The sequence below is a fragment of the Gastrolobium bilobum genome, unplaced genomic scaffold (genome assembly GCF_033153095.1).
Source record: "Gastrolobium bilobum isolate Gb01-03AN ecotype WA unplaced genomic scaffold, APGP_CSIRO_Gbil_v1 utg1559, whole genome shotgun sequence".
Taxonomy (NCBI): domain Eukaryota; kingdom Viridiplantae; phylum Streptophyta; class Magnoliopsida; order Fabales; family Fabaceae; genus Gastrolobium; species Gastrolobium bilobum.
The window spans coordinates 243,204-263,152 of NW_026898385.1; the positions used below are offsets into that span (position 1 = coordinate 243,204).

Below are 19,949 nucleotides of genomic sequence, written 5' to 3' on the forward strand. Positions count from 1 at the left end.
ATACTGAACATTTCTTAAATAAAAACCATAGCGAACAAAATATACATAACATTAACAAGCTTGTTTGTACACAAATAGCCCCTCGCGACAACAAAAATAATCAGAGGGTCACTGCGCTAGGCACTCACGCTGGCTGGCAAGAGATGATGCGATATTTCTATGATGTATATAAAATACTCTCAAAAGTGGGAATCTATGGTGATTTTGGCTTGGCAATCTTTTCCCACGTAGAAAATACCAGCCTCAGCAAGGAGTAAAAGATTGCCTGTATGCAAGAAATCGTAAAGTTCCAACAGGATGAGGGCCAATACCACGGATACAGCAACCTGAAGAACAAGCTTATCAGATGCCGAGGGTAACGTCCCACCTGTACCATTGTAGATCAATTACATCAATATTTACATAGCAGAAATGACTTGTTTATGCAAGTAGCTCGCTCCCAAGAGGTGTTACGCTTCTTATGAGAAGTGCTATATAATTAAAACATGGATGCTGCGTATTTAAACATGGAATTAATATTTCTAATATTATAAGAGATAATTTTATCTTTTACACACAAATAAAAATATGTGGAATTCATATATTTTTGTTCTCTCTTTTCTTTTCACGTGAGTCCACATAAGCTCTATACATTTTTATGTATGTACAGAAGATAAAATTATCTCCTACAACATGAGAAACATTAATCCATTTAAACATAATCAACTTGCCCTTTAAGAATTCAGTTCAAAAACCAAAAAGAAACAAAAAGACATCATTAGTGTTTTCCTTTATCTATTGGCAGTTTAAACAGTTTTGCAAGATTGATTAATCATATAATACCATCTGTACAAAAAATTAAAAAGCCTTCTAATCAAAGTAAATATATATATATATATATATATATATATATATATATATTTAGAGTTAACTCAACTCTAATTACCTCTTGATTAATCATACATACCATCTTTACAAAAAATTGAAAAGCCACATAATCCAAGTAAATACTCTTGTTAACAAGAATGCGCCACTTCCTTATTTATTGGTACAGTAAATTTTATTCTGACAAGGACGCAACTAAAATTAACTGGCCGTACATTATTTAGGGACAGAAAGAACAAAGCTATTGAAATTGATAATAAGTGGGCTTACTAATAAAAAAAATACTAACCGGAAAGAGCAAATCTAATGCTTCCCAGGCAGCATGACGAACAGCTCTAGTGGGATACATTGGACCACCAGGAGAAGTAAAGCTATATAGACAACTTTTCAATCGCGTACTTGTAGTCATTCTCAATTCCATGCCTGTGCCATCAGCATAAACACAAAAATGGCATAGCTAAGTCAGGTTGAGATAAGAATAGTCCAACTATTGCATCTGAATGATTGATATTGTACCCTGAAGGACCTTAATTTCTGAAAGGTAATGAAGCAGCACCGGTTCCACCTTTAACTTTAGAAGCTGACAACAAAAAAATTTCAACACTATACATTAATGGTGATATCTTCATTTCCCGACATGACTTCATATGAAAGAGGATATGGCTCTCGATTATTAAAGGGTATAATTCAAATATACCTGATCAGTGAGTTCAGTGACAAATATATCTGCTGGACTGCCAACAAAGAAAGCAGTTGGGAAAACAGGACATTGTTTCAAGAAGCTATCTATTTTGTCAGCTGCAAAGAGAAGGGTAATATATTTTAAAAGACTAGTTCATTGTCATTCATAGGCCAATCCGCTACTCCGAATGTCTACCTGAGTTGTAAAATAGAATGAATCTCGAGAGCATAAGATACATATCTCGCTGAGCCTGATCATTCAATGAAAAGTAGAGAAATTCAGAAACCATTGCTAGCAACTAATACACTAACTCAAGGGTCCCATAATAAATTGTTGGCAGCATTCATCTAATGTCATAAACTAAAACTGATAGGGTAATCAAACCTGGACAGGAATTTTATTCAATCGAGTGTGGTCTAATGCAACATCTGCCAAAAGGTACTGAACTTGAGGGGAACACAAGGAATATGCAAAAGAATTGGAAAAAGGAAGCAATAATCACAACATTATTCCGATGATACGTATCAGTACAAATAAACATAAGATTTTCCTATAGGACTCTTACACGGAATAGAGACTGGAATCGCCTTGTATTTGTTTGTATGTCAATCCTGTACATGGCACCAAAAATTATTATTGCAATATCATCCCGGATTGAATTTGAGAATGTTAACATGTCCACTGTATCATAGGAGGTTCTAGCCCATGGAGATACTCTTAATAACATTTGCCATTGTTTTGCTTTATATAGAGGGGATAGGCTGGGATGGATGCTATTGAATTGGCATGGGAAAGGCTATTGATGTTGGGCACGAACCGAATCTTAACAAGGGGAATAAAGTTTGGAGGTTATATTTCACGGGGAATAAACAGTAGAAGTTCAGTGGGTTAGATAGAGGAAATTAGGAGGTTAGGTAGTTAAATAGGGGGAAATTGTAGAGGGAATTCTAAGTGGGAGAAGGGGATACCCCTTGGAAGTTGGAAGGGGATTCTTCCTCTTGTAATCACCATTTTCAAAATATAGATATCATTCTTTCTATTTTCCGCATTCTTCCAATTCCTTTCCTATTACTGTCACTCCTAGTCAGAAAACCTATCAGTTGATAAAACCACTTAAAGCAAAAACAAAAAATCACTCAGCAGGGAGGATGGCATAAAGGACAATCCTTGTATACAACCTTATCCTTACATATTTGCAAAAAGGCTATTTTCCGAATTCGAATCCGTAATTTTTCAATCACAAAGGAGCAGTTTTACCACTTAAAGCAAAAAATAAAAAATAAAAAATTTCTTTTAAGAAAAAGAAAAATAATGGAGACCACAGACAGATATTTTATTCTTCCCATTTGAAAGGGGAATAGAGCATGAAAGGAAGTTCATATATTTTTTCCAAGCATGATATATGAAAGTCAATACAATTGTAATTCATAAATGCTAGCCAATCCAAATCCAAGCTTGGCTTTTGGAAGTTATAGTCAATTAAGTACGATTTTCATTTATAGCAGCCTGTATTCATACCAGAAAACATTTGTGGCGCCTTGAACCAGAGCAGATGAATACCGGAGGAGAACTTCGTGATCATCAAGATGAGCTTCAAATAACTGCAAAAAGATATGAAGTTATTGTGCAACGTGCAGAAAGCAACATGAAAAATGTTTTATTGATGAGTATACCACAATGTTGAGATATATAAAATCATTAATGCAGCTTTTGGGTTGAAGCTACATAATGATTTTATATATCTCAACACGCCCCCTCACACGAGAGCTCACTGGGCATGAAGGGTGGACTATGCACAGGCCCACCTACCTATGCGAAGAAATAAATTCCACTAGAAAGAAAGTGAGGGCGGTGAGGATCAAACCCGGTACACCAAGACTTTGATACCATGTAAAGAACCAATTTAACCCAAAAGCTTAAGCTTTTGGATGAGGCTACATTAATGATTTTATATATCTCAACATTATATAACTGCAATTCTTAGGTCTTTTAAGAATAACAAAGCCACAAATCATTTCACTTGTATTGAATAAATATTTATTCCATATATTTGAAATAGGGAAAAATGTTTGTCATTTTCAATGACATAAAGTTATGTCATTTTAAGAGAGAGATAGATACAGAATAAATTTTTTTATTTAAATTTTAAATTAAAAAAAAATCACCCACTTTCTCTCTCCCATGATTTCCATTTTCTGTGTCTATCTCTCTCCTAAAATAAGATAACTTATCTCATTTAAAATGAGAAACACCAAGCCCATTTGAAATAACATGTATTGGGTTCCTGAATATTAAATCTGAAACCTGCTCCAAAACCCATTAAGGATTTGACAAACAGGTTCTATCAACAGCTCACAAGACAAAGAAATTTGGGACTAATATAAGGGAAAGCATTAGCTTTAGAAACCATTGAAAAAGATTATAAGTACTAAATAGCATTTCAAGATTTAAATAAACAAGAAGAGCTCCCAGGTATAGATGCTATCCCTTTTAAAGATAATAAAATGTAATTGGCAGTAAAAAAATCTGCATAATCATTATTGTTAGTAATTAATGTTGAATCTGCACTTATATTTTTATGGGTAATTCTAAATCCTCATAACCAGTCCTACCAATCACCAAGTGAAGAAAGTACCTAACGCTTTTTATGTTCCCAAGATATTGTATGCATCTATTTTTTCATTAAATACATTCTTCGTTGAGTACTAGGAGGATATAGCAAATCTCTTATACTACTCAAGGATATAACAAATCTCTTATACTACTCAAAGAATTCTGAGGAAGACGAGAGAGAAAGGAGAGAGACAGATTGAATATTTCATATCATTGTTACCTGAGAGAGAACAGTACATGAGAGCTCTTTAAAGAGAAAATAATACAGTCAAGTCATCCTATTCTGTTGTAACAATATTCAGTTAACTGAACTGAATAATGAAACTAAGCCACTTGGCTATTTACAGAAATAACCCTATGGACAAGTGCAGTATATTAAGTACAGTTTATTTATTCTACACTAATATGCCCCCACAAACTCAGGGTGGATGGAAATGAGCATGAGAGTGAGTTTGTCCCGTAAGATAGCAAAGCGCGAGGCAGAGAGACTCTTGGTGACAGTATTAGAAACTTGATCCAAAGCTGGTTGTATGTCTTTCGCAATAACATGCTCTCTGACGAAGAAGATATCTAGCTCCATAAGCTTTGTACGGGCATGCAAAACAGGATTGTGAGAAAGAGAGACAGTGCTCAAGTTATCACAGAGAATGAGGGGGGTACTGAACTAAACTTAAAGCTCAAGAAGAAGAGATCTAAGCCAAAGAACTTCAGCTGTAGCTAGAGCAAGACTGCGATATTCGGCTTCAGTGCTAGATCGAGCCACCAGATTTTGTTTCTTGGAACACTAAGAGACTAGGTTGGAGCCAAAAAACACAGGCTCTGAGGTAGACCTATGATCATCCGGATCATTAGCCCAATCAACAAACATCACAAAAGGCTGTGATAGAAAAAAGGTGACTGGGATTGCAGGGTTTCGTCAACATTCCATGATGTTGAGTACCATTAAAATAACACAAGATTCTTTTGACAGCAGCCCAATGTTTTTCAAGTGGCTGAGCCATGAACTGGCAGGCTTTATTAAAAGCATAGCTGATCTCAGGCCTAGTGAGAGTAACATATTGTAAAGCTCCCACAATGGAGCAATAGAAGGAAGGGTTTGAATAATAACTGGACCTAAATTTTGAGAGCTTGCAACCAGATTGAAGGGGAGTGGAGATGCCTTTTGCCTAGGCCATATTGGCTTTGAGAAGTAAGTCCCTGATGTATTTTTGATGAAATATAAGACTGAAATGTATTTTTCATATATTGATTGACACCCAAAGGGATCTTTATATACAGATTACAAGGTAGTTAAGGAGTTGAAGTAATAAATAAAATACACAGTAACCGAAGAGGCATCACACTACTCAAAGGAACAAGTAGCTAGAAACAAGTAGAAAACTCTAGAATATTCTACACTCCCCCTCAAGTTGGGAGATGTATATTGATCATCCCCAACTTGCTAATTAAATCCTCAAAGATGGGTTTGTGTAATCCTTTGGTGAGAATGTCGGCTGTTTGCTCCTTGGTAGGCATATATGACAAACATACACTACCCTCCTCCAATTTTTCTTTGATAAAATGACGATCAACCTCCACATGTTTGGTTCTGTCATGATGTACATGATTTTGAGCAATACTGACTGCAGCCTTATTATCACAATAGAGTCTCACAGGTAGAGAATAAGATATCTTTAATTCTCCAAGGAGCCTTCTTAACCAGATTCCTTCACAAATGCCATGGGCTAGCGCCCGAAATTCTGCTTCTGCACTGCTTCTGGCAACAACAGTTTGTTTCTTACTTCTCCAGGTCACAAGATTTCCCCAGACATAGGTACAATATCCTGAAGTGGATCTTCGGTCCATAGCAGAGCCAGCCCAATCAGCATCTGTATAGATTTCTATCATCCTCTCGTGTCCCCTTTTAAAGAGCATTCCTCGACCAGGGGTGTTTTTGAGGTACTTGAGGATTCTATAAACAGCACTAAGGTGTTTTTCCTTAGGAGAATGCATGAATTGGCTAACCATGCTAACCGCAAATGTAATATCAGGCCGAGTGTGAGATAAGTAGATCAGCTTCCCTACCAACCTTTGGTATTGCTCCCTGTCAACATCTTTTCCATCTTCAATTCCCAATTTAATATTGGGTTCAACTGGAGTTTCTGCAGGCTTGCACCCAAGCATACCTGTTTCTTGCAGCAGGTCTAGAATATATTTCTTCTGAGATAAGGAAATTCCCGCCTTGCTACGAGCAACTTCCATTCCAAGGAAATATTTGAGAGATCCAAGATCCTTTAGTTCAAACTGACTAGCTAAACCCCCTTTTAAAGATTTTATTTCTTCCCAGTCATCACCTGTGACAATTATGTTGTCAACATAAACAATGAGGATAGCAATTTTGCCACTATCGGAGTGTTTAAAAAATAAAGTGTGATCAGTCTGAGCTTGGATAAATCCTCTTTCTTTAACAACACGAGTAAACTTTTCAAACCACTCTCTAGGGGATTATTTAAGTCCATAAAGAGATTTCTTCAACATGCATACAGAACCATCTCCCTGTTCAAAACCAGGTGGTGGATCCATGTAAACTTCCTCATGTAAGTCCCCATTTAAGAAAGCGTTCTTTACGTCCAATTGATGCAAGGGCCAATCAAGGTTGGCAGCAAGTGATAGTAAGACTCGGATAGAGTTAAGTTTGGCAACGGGAGCGAACGTCTCCTGATAGTCTATCCCATAAGTCTGAGTAAATCCTTTGGCAACCAATCTGGCCTTATATTTGTTGATGCTGTTATCTGCATTAAATTTTATTGTGAACACCCATTTGCAACCTACAGTTTTTTTTCCTCTGGGAAGTGCCACTGACTCCCAAGTTCCATTTTTTTTAAGAGCATCCATTTCTTCAAAGACTGCATCCCTCCATTTAGGGTCATTAAGTGCCTCTTGGATATTTTTTGGTATTTTTGTACCGTCTAATATAGTGTTGAAAGCACGAAAACCTGGAGATAACTTTTCATATGAAATGTGATGAGAAATAGGATGAGCAGTGCAAGATCTAGTACCTTTTCGAAGGGCAATGGGCACATCTAGGTCAGCTGTACCAGTGTTCTCAAGTGGATTGCTGGAACTAGGACTCGGGTCAGAATCCTGGCAGTCTAGAGGATCTTGAGGAGATTTTCGCCTGCTGTAGAATTTTCCCCATTTACCGGGAGGATCTCCAGTCTCTGGTACAATTGCTGTCCTTGTCTCCTGTACATTAACTCCCCCTGACTCCAAAGGTAAAGAAACAACAGATGTTTCCAAGGGTAAAGGTAAGACAGTAGAATTATTTGGATTCCAAGACTTGTCTTCATTTATACCAATAGACTCCCCCTGAAGAGAAGTCGAGGGAAAAAATGATTGTGTTTCACAAAAAGTAACATTCATAGAAACAAAGACCTTTCGAAGAGAAGGTGAGTAGCACTTGTAACCTTTTTGATTAGGAGGATATCCTATGAAAACACATTTAACAGACTTATGATCAAGTTTGGACCTTTGATGTGGAGGAATATGAACAAAAACCACGCAGCCAAACAACTTTGGAGGAAGGGAAGAGAGAGCCCGAAAGGAAGGAAAAGAGCGGGTAAGGCAAGATATGGGAGAATGAAAATTCAGGACGCGAGAGGGCATCCGATTGATGAGATATGAGGCAGTCAAGACAGCCTCCCCCCACAGGTATTTAGGGACATGCATTGTAGACAAGAGGGCTCTAGCAACTTCAATTAGATGTCTATTTTTCCTTTCAGCCACCCCATTTTGTTGAGGGGTGTTAGGACAAGAACTTTGATGGATAATACCTTGCTTGGTTAGGTAATCACCAAGAACAGAATTAAAATATTCAGTACCGTTGTCAGTTCGCAGGATTTGGATAGAGGTCTGGAATTGAGTTTGTACCATAGCATGAAAATTTTTAAAAGTGGCTGCAACTTCAGACTTATCTTTTAGAAGATATACCCAGCATACTCTAGAATGATCATCAATAAAGGTAATAAACCAACGAGTTCCAGATATATTTTTTTCACGAGCTGGGCCCCAAATATCACTATGAATCAATGTAAATGGAGACGAAACATGATAATCTCTAGGGAAATAAGAAACACGAGAGTGTTTTGCAAACTGACAATCATCACAAAAAAAGGAACTTGGTTTTTTGTTGATAAATAAGTTTGGAAGCAGCTTTTGAAGATAAAAGAAATTTGGGTGTCCTAAACGACGATGCCACAACAAAACATCATTACAATCGTCTGATAAACATAAAGAGTGATTTGCAAAAAATCTCTTTTCATGAGAATCTTCTTCAAAATAGTAAAGCCCTTCTTCCTCTCTAGCACTGCCAATCATCAGCCCCGAATCCTGTTCTTGAAAAACACAGGTTTTGGCAGAGAATTTAGCAACACAATGCAATTCAGAGGAAAGTTTACTAATAGAGATAAGGTTACAAGTAAGAGAAGGGACATGAAGGACAGAATTCAGAGTAATATGTTCAGAGAGCTTAATGGATCCCTTTCCCGCAATATTAGAGAAACTACCATCAGCCGTCCTTATTCGTGACTGGTGATACTAAGGGGTATAAGAACAAAACAGGGATGCATTACCTGTCATATGATCAGAAGCTCCCGAATCAAGAATCCAACGACTACTATGATCAACATGGAATGCCATACCTTGTTGAGCAACATGACTAGTTGCCTCAGCAGATTGAGACCACCTTCTGAAATTGCTCATAATTCTTACCGTTTAAACGGTGGTTAGTAATCTGTATAGCTGGGTTGTCTCCGGAAGACGAAGAACAGGGAAGAGGAAAGACACCGGAAACATTACCGGATGATTTTTCAGAATGCTTATTCTCAGCCTCAATATTTTCAACTTCCATTGTTCAAAATAAAAAAACAAAAAAAACAAAAAAGGAACTCCAATCGTTCAGAACTGAAAAATCACGAAGAGGAACCAACTGGACCCAACAAGAAGAGTGCTCCAATCGTGATTTAAACCCTCAGAACAGGAAGAGGAAGGCCAGGCGAGCCGTTCTGTGAAAACCGTATGACAAACGGAGGCCGGCAGGGCGGCGCGTGGCTCACACGCGCCGGAGAGGCAGTTCTGCAGTGGCGGCGCGTGGCTGACTTTCCGGCGACGGGGCTGACGTGGGTCGACTCAGAAATGGCTTCTGAGTCCAATGGTGGCCTGGTTTCGTGATTGGAGGGGTCCAGATATGGTTTCTGAGTTATTTTAATAAACAGTGAAAAATGGAAAACGGAAGGAAACATGAAGGTTTACAAGATGACCACAGGATAACCTGCTCTTGATACCATGATGAAATATAAGACTGAAATGTATTTTTCATATATTGATTGACACCCAAAGGGATCTTTATATACAGATTACAAGGTAGTTAAGGAGTTGAAGTAATAAATAAAATACACAGTAACCGAAGAGGCATCACACTACTCAAAGGAACAAGTAGCTAGAAACAAGTAGAAAACTCTAGAATATTCTACAATTTTGCTTGAGAAAGAACCAGTGCACCAGAAGAAGTTTTTTGAACCTCTATGCCAAGGAAGAAGTCCAGCTCTCCAAGATCTACTAAAGCAAAGGAGGTGTGCAATTGCTGAATCAAAGACTGAATAAAAGAAAGATCACTGCCAGTGAGGATTATATCATCAACATACACTAGGAGAAAAAACCACTGAGATGACTTCCTGTAGATAAACAATGAAGGGTCACATCTGCTAGCTACAAAACCAAGATGCAGTAAGGATTTTTGAGTTTATCAAATCAGGCCCTTGGGGCCTATTTTAAGCCATAAAGAGCCTTATATAACCTGCAAACAAGAGATTTAGTAGGTGACTCAAAGCCAGGAGGCTGTTGCATATAAACCTCCTCCTCAAGGGTGCCATTGAGGAGTGCATTATTAACATCCAACTGTCGGAGTGTCCAGCCAAAAGAAATTGCACTAGTTAGAACAGTTCTGATAGTGATGGGCTTCACAACCGGCGAGAAAGTTTTAGAATAATCAGAGCCTGCTTGTTGATGGAAACGTTTAGCCACTAACCTAGCTTTGTACCTATTAATAGATCCATCTAGGTTTTTTTAACCCGAAAGACCCACTAGTAGCCAATGGCTGTCCGATTGGGTGGAAGAGAGACCAAAGACCATGTGGAGTTTACTTGGAGAGCATCAAACTCTGACTGCATAGCAGAAAACCAATTGGGATTGGCCAAGGCTTGTTTAATCGTGCTGGACTCGAGAGAAGTTAAAAATATTTGAGGCAAATGAGCAGTCTCAGAGCGAGTGGTGATAGAATGAGTAGGGGAAGAAGGAAGAGACCAGATGGAACATATTCAGACCCAGAGCTAGAGCTAGAAGAAGAGGAAGGAGACGGACTAAAAGAAATAGCAACATGGGAACCTGGACTAGTGGTGTTGCCACTGCTGGAAGTTGATGAACCTGAGAATGTAATTGGACCTGAACCAGATGATGTAGGTGCTGGGAGAGGAGTTTCTTGTTGGTGTGGATGTGGATGAGGTGTTGCTTGGAGAACCTGGATTATCTGAGTTGGAGCACTGTGGCAATGAGTCAGAACTTTGGGAATGAGCAATAATTCTGACTTGGTGTGAGAGGTCAGAATGAGTGAAATCAGATGTAGAGATCACCAAGGGAATTAAGTTAGAAACAGGTGGGGAAGGATCAGTTGAAGTAGGAGTAGGATTCAAAGAAAACCAGGAAGGATAAGGAAATTTGGTTTCATTAAAGAGTACATCCTTTGAGATAAAAAGTCTCCCAGAGGAATTAAGGCATTTGTATCCTTTGTGTGACTTGGAGAATACCCAAGGAAAATGCATTCACTGCTTCGAAAGTCCAATTTATGATTATTGTATGGTCTTAAGAAAGGGAAGCAGGCACAACCAAAAACTTTGAGTGATTTGTAATCAGGGACAATTTTGTGTAACTTCACAAGGGGAGCTTCAAAGTTTAAGGCAGCAGTGGGTAGAGAATTAATGAGGTAAACAACAGAGATAAAAGCATGATCCTAGAATTTGATGGGGAAAGATGCATGAGCAACAAGAGCGAGCCCAGTCTCAACAATATGCCTATGTTTCCTTTCTACCACACCATTTTGATGATGGGTGTGGGGGAAAGCTATTCTATGAACTATACCAAGCTGTTTGAGATGTTGATTGAAGGAACGAAACCCTCGTCCCCTAAAGTTAGTTTGAAGAACCTTTATGGTGAATTGAAAGTGGTTTGACACAAGTGCTCGGAAATGAGTAAATATAATTAAGGCTTCTGATTTCTATTTGAGAGGATAAATCCAAGTGTATCGAGAGTGAGCATCTACAAATGATATGTAATATATAAAGCCCATTGTAGATTTAACAGGGGCTGGTCCTCAGAGATCACTAAAAATCAAATCAAAAGGTTTTGCATACACTTTGGTTGAAGGAGCTGAATGTAAATGATGTATTTTACATCAACAATAGGCAAAACAGAATTCAACATTCGTTTTATTAGGAATAGGAACATTACAGAGCTTTAGAACAGTTGAGTGCCTCACTGTGAGGGTGCCTGAATCGACAATGCCAAAATGAGTACATATAGTTAGAACCTACAACTTTTGCAAAACTAGAAGCAACATTATCTGTGCACTGTGTGATTACATTAGTGGGAACTGTACTAGAAGAAATTGAGCTACTACATTTTGGTGGTGGACTACATGAAGTAAGGTTTGAAACAGAAATGGGAGAATGTTGACTTGACTGTTGACTTGAGTTGGGAGAAAGTTGAACTCCTTGAAAGCAATATAGTCCATCTGATCCTAAGACACCTTCCAACAGAACTTTATGAGATGCCTGAGATTTCAGGCAAGTGAGAGGGTGAAATTCGAAATAAACACCATTATCTCAAGCAAACTGACTCACATTGATAAAATTTTTAGTTATAGAAAGAACAAGAAGCAGATTGTTAAGATGCAAATGAGTGTGTGGTTTAAGTGGAGAAAAGAATGAAGAACAACCCATAGCATTCAATTTCAAACCTTGGCCATTCCCTATGTAAACCTGATTTGCACCTGACGGTTGTGTGCTTTGCAACAGGTTCAGAGGATTGGCAGTTACATGATGAGAGACGCCTGAATCTTGGATACCACTCTATGGCCTGAATATTCGAAGGAGTTGGTAGAAATCCTTGTCCTTGAGGTTGATTGGTGGTTAGCAAGGCTTAAGGTTGGCTGTGGGCAGTAGATCTGACATATTGATATGGCCTCTGGAATGAAGATTGTGCTGATGGAAAATACTGAGGAGCTTCAGAGGGAGGGAGTTCAGGTACAAAGTTCTCATCAAACCTGTACCAGCAACTCTAAACTCCATGTCCAAATTTGTAGCAGAGCTGGCATTGAACATTGAACATTGCTACGTCCACAACCTCTAGCTCCTCTGTTGTTTCGAGGATAGGATCTACCTCTACCTCTTACATAATTTGGACTATAAGACCTCTGGTTGTATGTATTTTGATCTAGATTTGGTTGCACAACGTTAAAAGGAGATCTGGCAGGTGCTGATTCATATCTAGACGTTTCTTTTGGATCAGTAGAGGTCTTCTGCACAACATTCACAGTCATTGAATTTGAGAGAAGAGTTTCATTTTGTCTTGCAAGCATCATTTCATGAGACATCAGTTCAACTCTCAAGTCATTGAGTGAATACGGATTTTCACATGCTCTAACAGAGGTGACAAAGGCATTGAACTTAGCAGGAAGGCCAGCTAGTATCACAACTCAGTTTGTTCGTCAACTGGAACAGGGCTTTTGATTGCTTTTAGTTCATCACAGAGAGATTTAACGCGTCCAAGGTACTCAGCAACAGATCTCCCACCTTTCTTGATGGTGCGGAGTTCAGATCTGAGTTGGTGAGCTTTAGACTTCATCATTCCTTGGAAGAACTTAGTGGACCTGCTCCAAGCTTCATACACATGGCTGACTCTGAGGATTTCGTTCAAGAATTCTTCTGAAATAGTGCAAAGGATCCACGAGAGAAGCATCCGATCTTGACAAAGTCATTCAGTGTACAAGTGATTGATGACTCCATCAACACGATCTTGCTCCAATTCAAACTGAAGTGGTACTTTAGGGTTAACAAGGATGTGCTGAAGTTGGTGAGAAGTGATTGACGACTCCATCAACACGATCTTGCTCCAATTCAAAATGAAGTGGTATTTTAGGGTTAACAAGGATGTGCTGGAGTTGGTGAGAGGTGATTACAGGTTCTACAACCTGATTCCAAAGAAGAAAATTGCTCTCTGTTAGTTTAACAGAGACTTGATGGCTGAACAGCGACAAAGAAGATGAGCGATTCTCTGTCGATGCATTTCCGGTTGCGTTTCCGGTTACAGAAGGAGACAGAGACTGTGATGGCAAAGCGAAAGACATAGCAAGAAGTTATCTGTACCAGGCCCTCAGAGAGAGCTCTGATACCATCAAAGAATTCTGAGGAAGACGGGAGAATAGGAAAGAGAAAGACGAGAAAGAGATTGAATATTTCATATCATTGTTATCTGAGAGAGAATAGTACATGAGAGCTCTTTATATTGAAAAATGATACAGCCACGTCATCCTATTCTGTTGTAACAATATTCAGTTCACTGAACTGAATAATGAAACTAAGCCACTTGGCTTTACAAAAATAACCCTATGGACAAGTGCAGTATATTAAGTACAGTTTATTTATTCTACACTAATAGCTACACACAGAACAACAATTATGAATTTTTTCTAACATTTATTTGGAAAACTTGATAATTGAACAGGTAAGGACTAAGCATAGATTAGCTTATGCTTAAAAAAAACTTCAAACCTAATAGATTTAGAACAAACATCCGATTATTATCAAAAAATCTTTATTTTAATTATAAAAAGCCAAATTAGAAATACAATGGCAATATTTTGAAGGCTTGGAGAACAATATCAAATATATGGACAAAACCTATACTTTTGATGATCACGTCAACCACAATAATAACGGTAAAAAATAATGTCAGAACTGGCTTCTAGTTGTAATAAGGGCATAGTGATCATGGTGAGAACAATGACATCTATGCACCTTACATACTTGCCTTTTTTTAATAGAATTTTCAAAATGTTAATGAATTTCAAATCCAAAACCGGCAATGAAAAATTATACAATCTCACACAGAAAATGTCAGCAAGAAACCAATAAGACAATAGGGTAGACACAAGCTCACATACCCATTTGTGAAACAGGAGGGCAAATATATGTGAAGCAAATGATTGGCTCCAGAGTTGGACAATCAAGTCAAGGATAGGTTTTCCACTATCAGGCACTCGCACAAAATAATCAGCAAGCACATCATAGAAACATAACAGACCATCATTGACATCCTCCGCAGGAGAAATGATATCTTCTTCCTTGTTGACAATTACATCTGTTATTGGGAAAAAAAGAAAAAGAAAAAGAAGATTTGTACTTGGTAATTCTTGTTTGGCAAATAACAAATAAAAGAGAACACACACATCCTCCCCCTTCTAGGAAAAATAAAATAAAAAGGTTCTTGACACCTTACTAGACTCAAATATCCACTTGTTAGTTCTGAATCCCATCGTTCTGTATCCTACTCATTTGTTTAAAATAAAAATTCTCAATTATGTGTCCTCTAGCATCCAGAGAGAAAAATAACATAATAGACCAGCTAATTAACTTAACAAGACATATAATCCCACATATGTTCTTCACAAAGGATTTTCTATATGGTAGTTGACCTTAGATGAAAATTTGATTTTAAGCAAGAGAATTATTATCTTCCAAAAAAAAAAGGAAATATAAACTTTAAGCATGTAAACAAGGTGAACCATGAACAATGATTCCAATACCATGCTCGAAGCACGAATCTTAGTGTTCAATAATAATTAGATTGTAAGAATTAAATATTGCACCATCATCATCATCAAAGTGAAAATGGATAAGTTCTGAAGCTACCGTTTATAACTAACCTTTGGCTCGGTCATCCACTTCTAAAGCTATGTCTGCAAACAGCTCCTGCAACAAATTGCGCCTTTGAGAGGAATTAGCCAGCGCCTGCAGCACATTTATCACACACAACCCTAATGTGTTAAAGGAAAAGCAAACAATTCAATACAATACAAACACAGAACAACCAATTGCTAGTTCCACGTGGCTACATTTTCTCGACATCCAAACAGGGAAAAATAGCAAGAAAATGGAAGAAAAAAACGAACCCGCTGGAGCTTCTTGTGGATCGCTTGAGAGAGAGCGACGAGATAAGCGGAGCTTCGGGGCGTTGAATTAGCTTCGGACATTTCCGATGGAATCCGAATCTGAATAGGAAGCAGCAAAACCCTAGAAATACTAATCCCCGATCCAAATACGCTTCGACATTTTCTAGGATCTTCGTAGCAGAAATGAAATGAATATTTAAATTTAATGTTGATTATTTATGATATGAAGCATAGGTTCTTGTATTCTAGAGTTTGGTGCCTTAACCGAACAAAACCGCTCTTCCGTGTTTGTTGTTTATCTTGTTTTTTTTTTTTCGTTTATATTGTTATTTAAAATTGGATAGAATGAATAGCGTAGAAATGTGGAAAACACCACCAGGGGTGTTTGTGTTTGTGGCGTTGAATTGGCGTTGTGATGAAGCGTGGCCGTCAGATAGAGTTACACAACACAACACAAACAATAATGTTTTTCTCGTTTATTGGATTTGGATGCGGTGGCACGATGGGGTGTTTTGGATGAGTATGGAATTGGATCGTGCAATTATCTGATCTAGCTTTCGTCCTACACGTTCTTTACTCTTTCTATTGTCAAATGTGAATTTATGAATTGAATGAGACTCTTGGACATATTGCACCGCCTTAAGGTTGCCGACACTATTACACCAGAATCGCTTAGCACGACAGAAAAGAATAGTGTATGTTACTTACTGTTTTTGTTTATGGGATCAATTAATTTCACCTTGCACGAGATAATTATTTCATTTTATTTATGGTAGAGAACTAGAGATGGGGATTTACGAGGAAGAATCTTTCTCTCTCCCCCCCCCCGAAGTTGTCTCCGAGGTTGAAGATTTGTTTATATTTGAGTATACTAATACGGTCTTTTACAACTTTATATATATATATATATATATATATATATATATATATAGGGATTGTAGTTTGTCCTTTAACATGACACCATCAAATTTCCTACACACACAACATTTTGTGGGACCCACACTTTTTAAAACAAAAAAAAATTAAAAAAGTTAAGGCACGCAAAATGAATCTCTATAACATTACACAATCATTTTTCCTACAACATAACACAATCATTTTTCCTACAACATAACTCTTATAAAACCTATATATATATATGAGGTAGGATATTTTGACTACTAATTTTTTCTACTACCACTCTAATCACCATTGGATTATAAGTTATTTTTCTTTTCTCTCATTCATTCAACTTTTTCTCTAATCCAATGGTGATTAGAGTGGTAGTAGAAAAAATTGGTAGTCAAAATATCCTAACCCTATATATATATATATATGAGCTTATCATTTCTCAAGCTGCAGGAGATAATTTTATTTCCGGCTACTAAATCATAACCGTACAAAGATGGATCAATGATGATGAAGGAAGAGAGAGAAAAAGGGAATCATAACCATTCAAAGGTGAATCGGTACATATAAGGAAATAAATAATCAAAACGACGTAGTTTTGAGGTGACCGGAGATAAACTTATCTCAAGCAGCTTGAGAAATGTTTTTTCCTATATATATATAGGAAAAAACATTTCTCAAGCAGCTTGAGATAAGTTTATCTCCGGTCACCTCAAAACTACGTCGTTTTGATTATTTATTTCCTTATATGTACCGATTCACCTTTGAATGGTTATGATTCCCTTTTTCTCTCTCTTCCTTCATCATCATTGATCCATCTTTGTACGGTTATGATTTAGTAGCCAGAGATAACTTTATTTCCGGCAGCTTGAGAAATGATAAGCCCTATATATATATATATATGAGAATAACATCTATCCTTTTAAAGGATATAAACTTGGAAAAAACATCTATCCTTTTAAAAGATATAGGTTTATATCCTTTTAGATCCTAACTGTTGATTTCTATCCATCAACGGTTACAATCTATTGGGCCAAACTTAATTGGCCAAATTTATTATTAATTAATTAATAATTTTAATCCAATAAATTATAACCGTTGATGAACAGAAATCAACGGTTAGAATCTAAAAAGATATAAGTTTATAGGGTTTGGTGTTTGTCATTTTAAATGACATAAGTTATGTCATTTTAGGAGAAAGATAGACACAGAAAAACGGAAATCATGGGAGAGAGAAAATGGGTGGTTTTTTTAATTTAAAATTCAAATTTTCTGTGTCTGTATCTCTCTTAAAATGACATAACTTTCTGTCATTTAAAATGACAAACACTTTTCCATATATATATAATTATATTTTTGTAATAATAATATATGATAATTCTTAATAGTTACCTTACCCCTTCTTTGAAAATATTTGTAATAATTAATTCTTTCTATTGGTCTTAAGGGAGAGTTATACTTACCACTAGCTAAACTTACCATCCTTACCACCAATCTAATTATCGTTAGATTAGAATTAAATTTAACGGTGATTAGTTACTCTTTATAATTTTAATTTTTTCTCTCACATCCCCTCTCTGTCTGCTTCTCTCTCTAGGCTTTCATTCCCCTTATGTCTGCTTCTTTCTCTCTCTAGATTTGGAAGGAACAATGGCAGTTTTGATTCAATAATTTAGAGATCGACTTCAGGAAAACATATATGAGAGCCTCGCCACTTTTAGGTAAGGAAGAATAATGGATGAATATATATATATATAAAAAAAACTCTAAAGCATTTGTGGTAAAGGCTTCCAACACCCTGAAAGAGAAATTATTCGGATACTTGGACAACATAATATCCAAACTGAGAATGTCCATGGATCCTAAGAAGATTAAGAGTATATTGCAATGGTTTGAGTTTGTCAAAGAAAATAAAAAATTTGTTAAGTCATTCGTTAATCTTTCTTAAAAATGTTTTTTTTTTTTTTTTTTTGTAAATTAAAAAATGTTTTTTTTATTACCCAGTTCGCTGATCTGGAGGGGTCTTCTCCTCAAATCTGGGCTGCTGCACTTGATTAGTTTATTTCTTCTTACTGTTTTGTTTTTGCTTTGTTGTTTTTGGGGACATTGCCCATTTTGTTTACCCTAAAAAAGACTAGACAGAGACACAGAGGGGATGAAAATTGAGAGAGAGAGGCATACAAAGAGGATGTGAGAGAAAAAATTAATATTATAAGACATAATTAATCACCATCAGATTTAATTCTAATCTAACGATGATTAGATTGGTTATAATGGTGGTAAGTTTAACTAGTAGTAAGTATAAACCTCCCTTAGTTTTAATAACATTTATAACTTTAATATTTATTTTTGCCTCCTCTCATAAAAAATTCTGGGTCCGCCATTGATTTTGGGAGCGAATGTAGATAACTTATCTATATTCATGGTAGAAACATTAAATATATATATATATATATATATATATATATATATATATATATATATATATATATATATATATATAATATGGGGCATGATCTTTTTACACCAGTGTAAGACTAACAAGTTTTACACCGCATCTCAACAGTTGATGGACAAAAATCATCGGTTGTCATTTGTAGTGTAATTATTAATTAATTAATATTAATTAATTCGTATAACTTTCTAAATTATAACCGTTGGATGCACGAAAATTAACGGTTTAGATGCGGTGTAAGACTAATAAGTCTTACACCGATGCAAAATGATCCTGATCCTATATATATTTATTTTTAATATTTTCAACTACTACCTTAGAATATTTATTAGAAAAATACATGGCGAATTTAGAGAATTTTGTAGAGGGAAAAAATTACAATTTTTTTTTATATAATTATGTTGTCAAGACTTTACTAATATTTAAATAATTTATTGGGGAAGGATATACTTACCACAAAAAATGTTTACTACCCTTTCAACTAACTCAATCACCGTTGATTTCCGTCGATCTAACGGTTATACTTTATTGAAAATTATTGGGTTGTACTTATTAATTAGTTATTAATTCTCAATAAATTATAACCGTTAGATTGACGAAAATCAATGGTGATTGGATTGATTGTAAAGGTGGTAAACAATTTTGGTGGCAAATATATCCTGCACTTAATTTATTTAGTTATCTATTTGAAATTTTATTTGTAAGTTGTGAGGAATACTAAGTTTGAAAATGACATTTCGAATCTGTAAAGATTAAGATAAATATCTCGAGTCACTTTTCCTTTTATTAAGTTAAAACCGTTAAAGGCCGTGTTTTCATCAAATCAGGTGGATTAGTAAATTAATAAGACAGTCAATTAAATGATTTCTCACTCATCCCATTTTCTCTCGAGTTTTGACCATGCTCCATTATAAAAGGCAAAAAGCGAACAGTTTGTGTAAATAATCTTTTATCTTTCCGGTCCATAATCCCTCTTCACAAGTATTATGCTATTAATGCCACCAAAATAAGCATATGATTGTTAATAACATCAAAAGTCCGAACCTAACACCGCTGATGTATGACAACCAAGAATAATTTTAATCACGAGTGCACTTTAAAAAGTACTCGAATATCTACCGAAAAAAAAAAAGTAATGGAATAACAAATCATGAATATATAAAAGAAAAAGAAATTTCAACTCTAAT

The 19,949-nt window shown here is 36.4% G+C and overlaps 1 protein-coding gene across 1 annotated transcript; it reads right to left on the reverse strand.

Annotated features, from left to right (window-relative positions):
• Nucleotides 1-31: 31 nt before the first annotated feature.
• On the reverse strand, nt 32-15,979 carry LOC133315583 (uncharacterized). Its single transcript, XM_061517235.1, has 11 exons — nt 15,420-15,979; nt 15,174-15,258; nt 14,412-14,608; nt 3,065-3,147; nt 2,112-2,157; nt 1,931-1,987; nt 1,742-1,796; nt 1,562-1,662; nt 1,381-1,444; nt 1,154-1,287; nt 32-367 (listed from the first exon to the last, which is right to left on the reverse strand). Exons 1-11 carry the CDS (start codon nt 15,498-15,500, stop codon nt 194-196), a joined length of 1,077 nt encoding a protein of 358 aa, XP_061373219.1. The 5' UTR covers nt 15,501-15,979; the 3' UTR covers nt 32-193.
• Nucleotides 15,980-19,949: the final 3,970 nt, after the last annotated feature.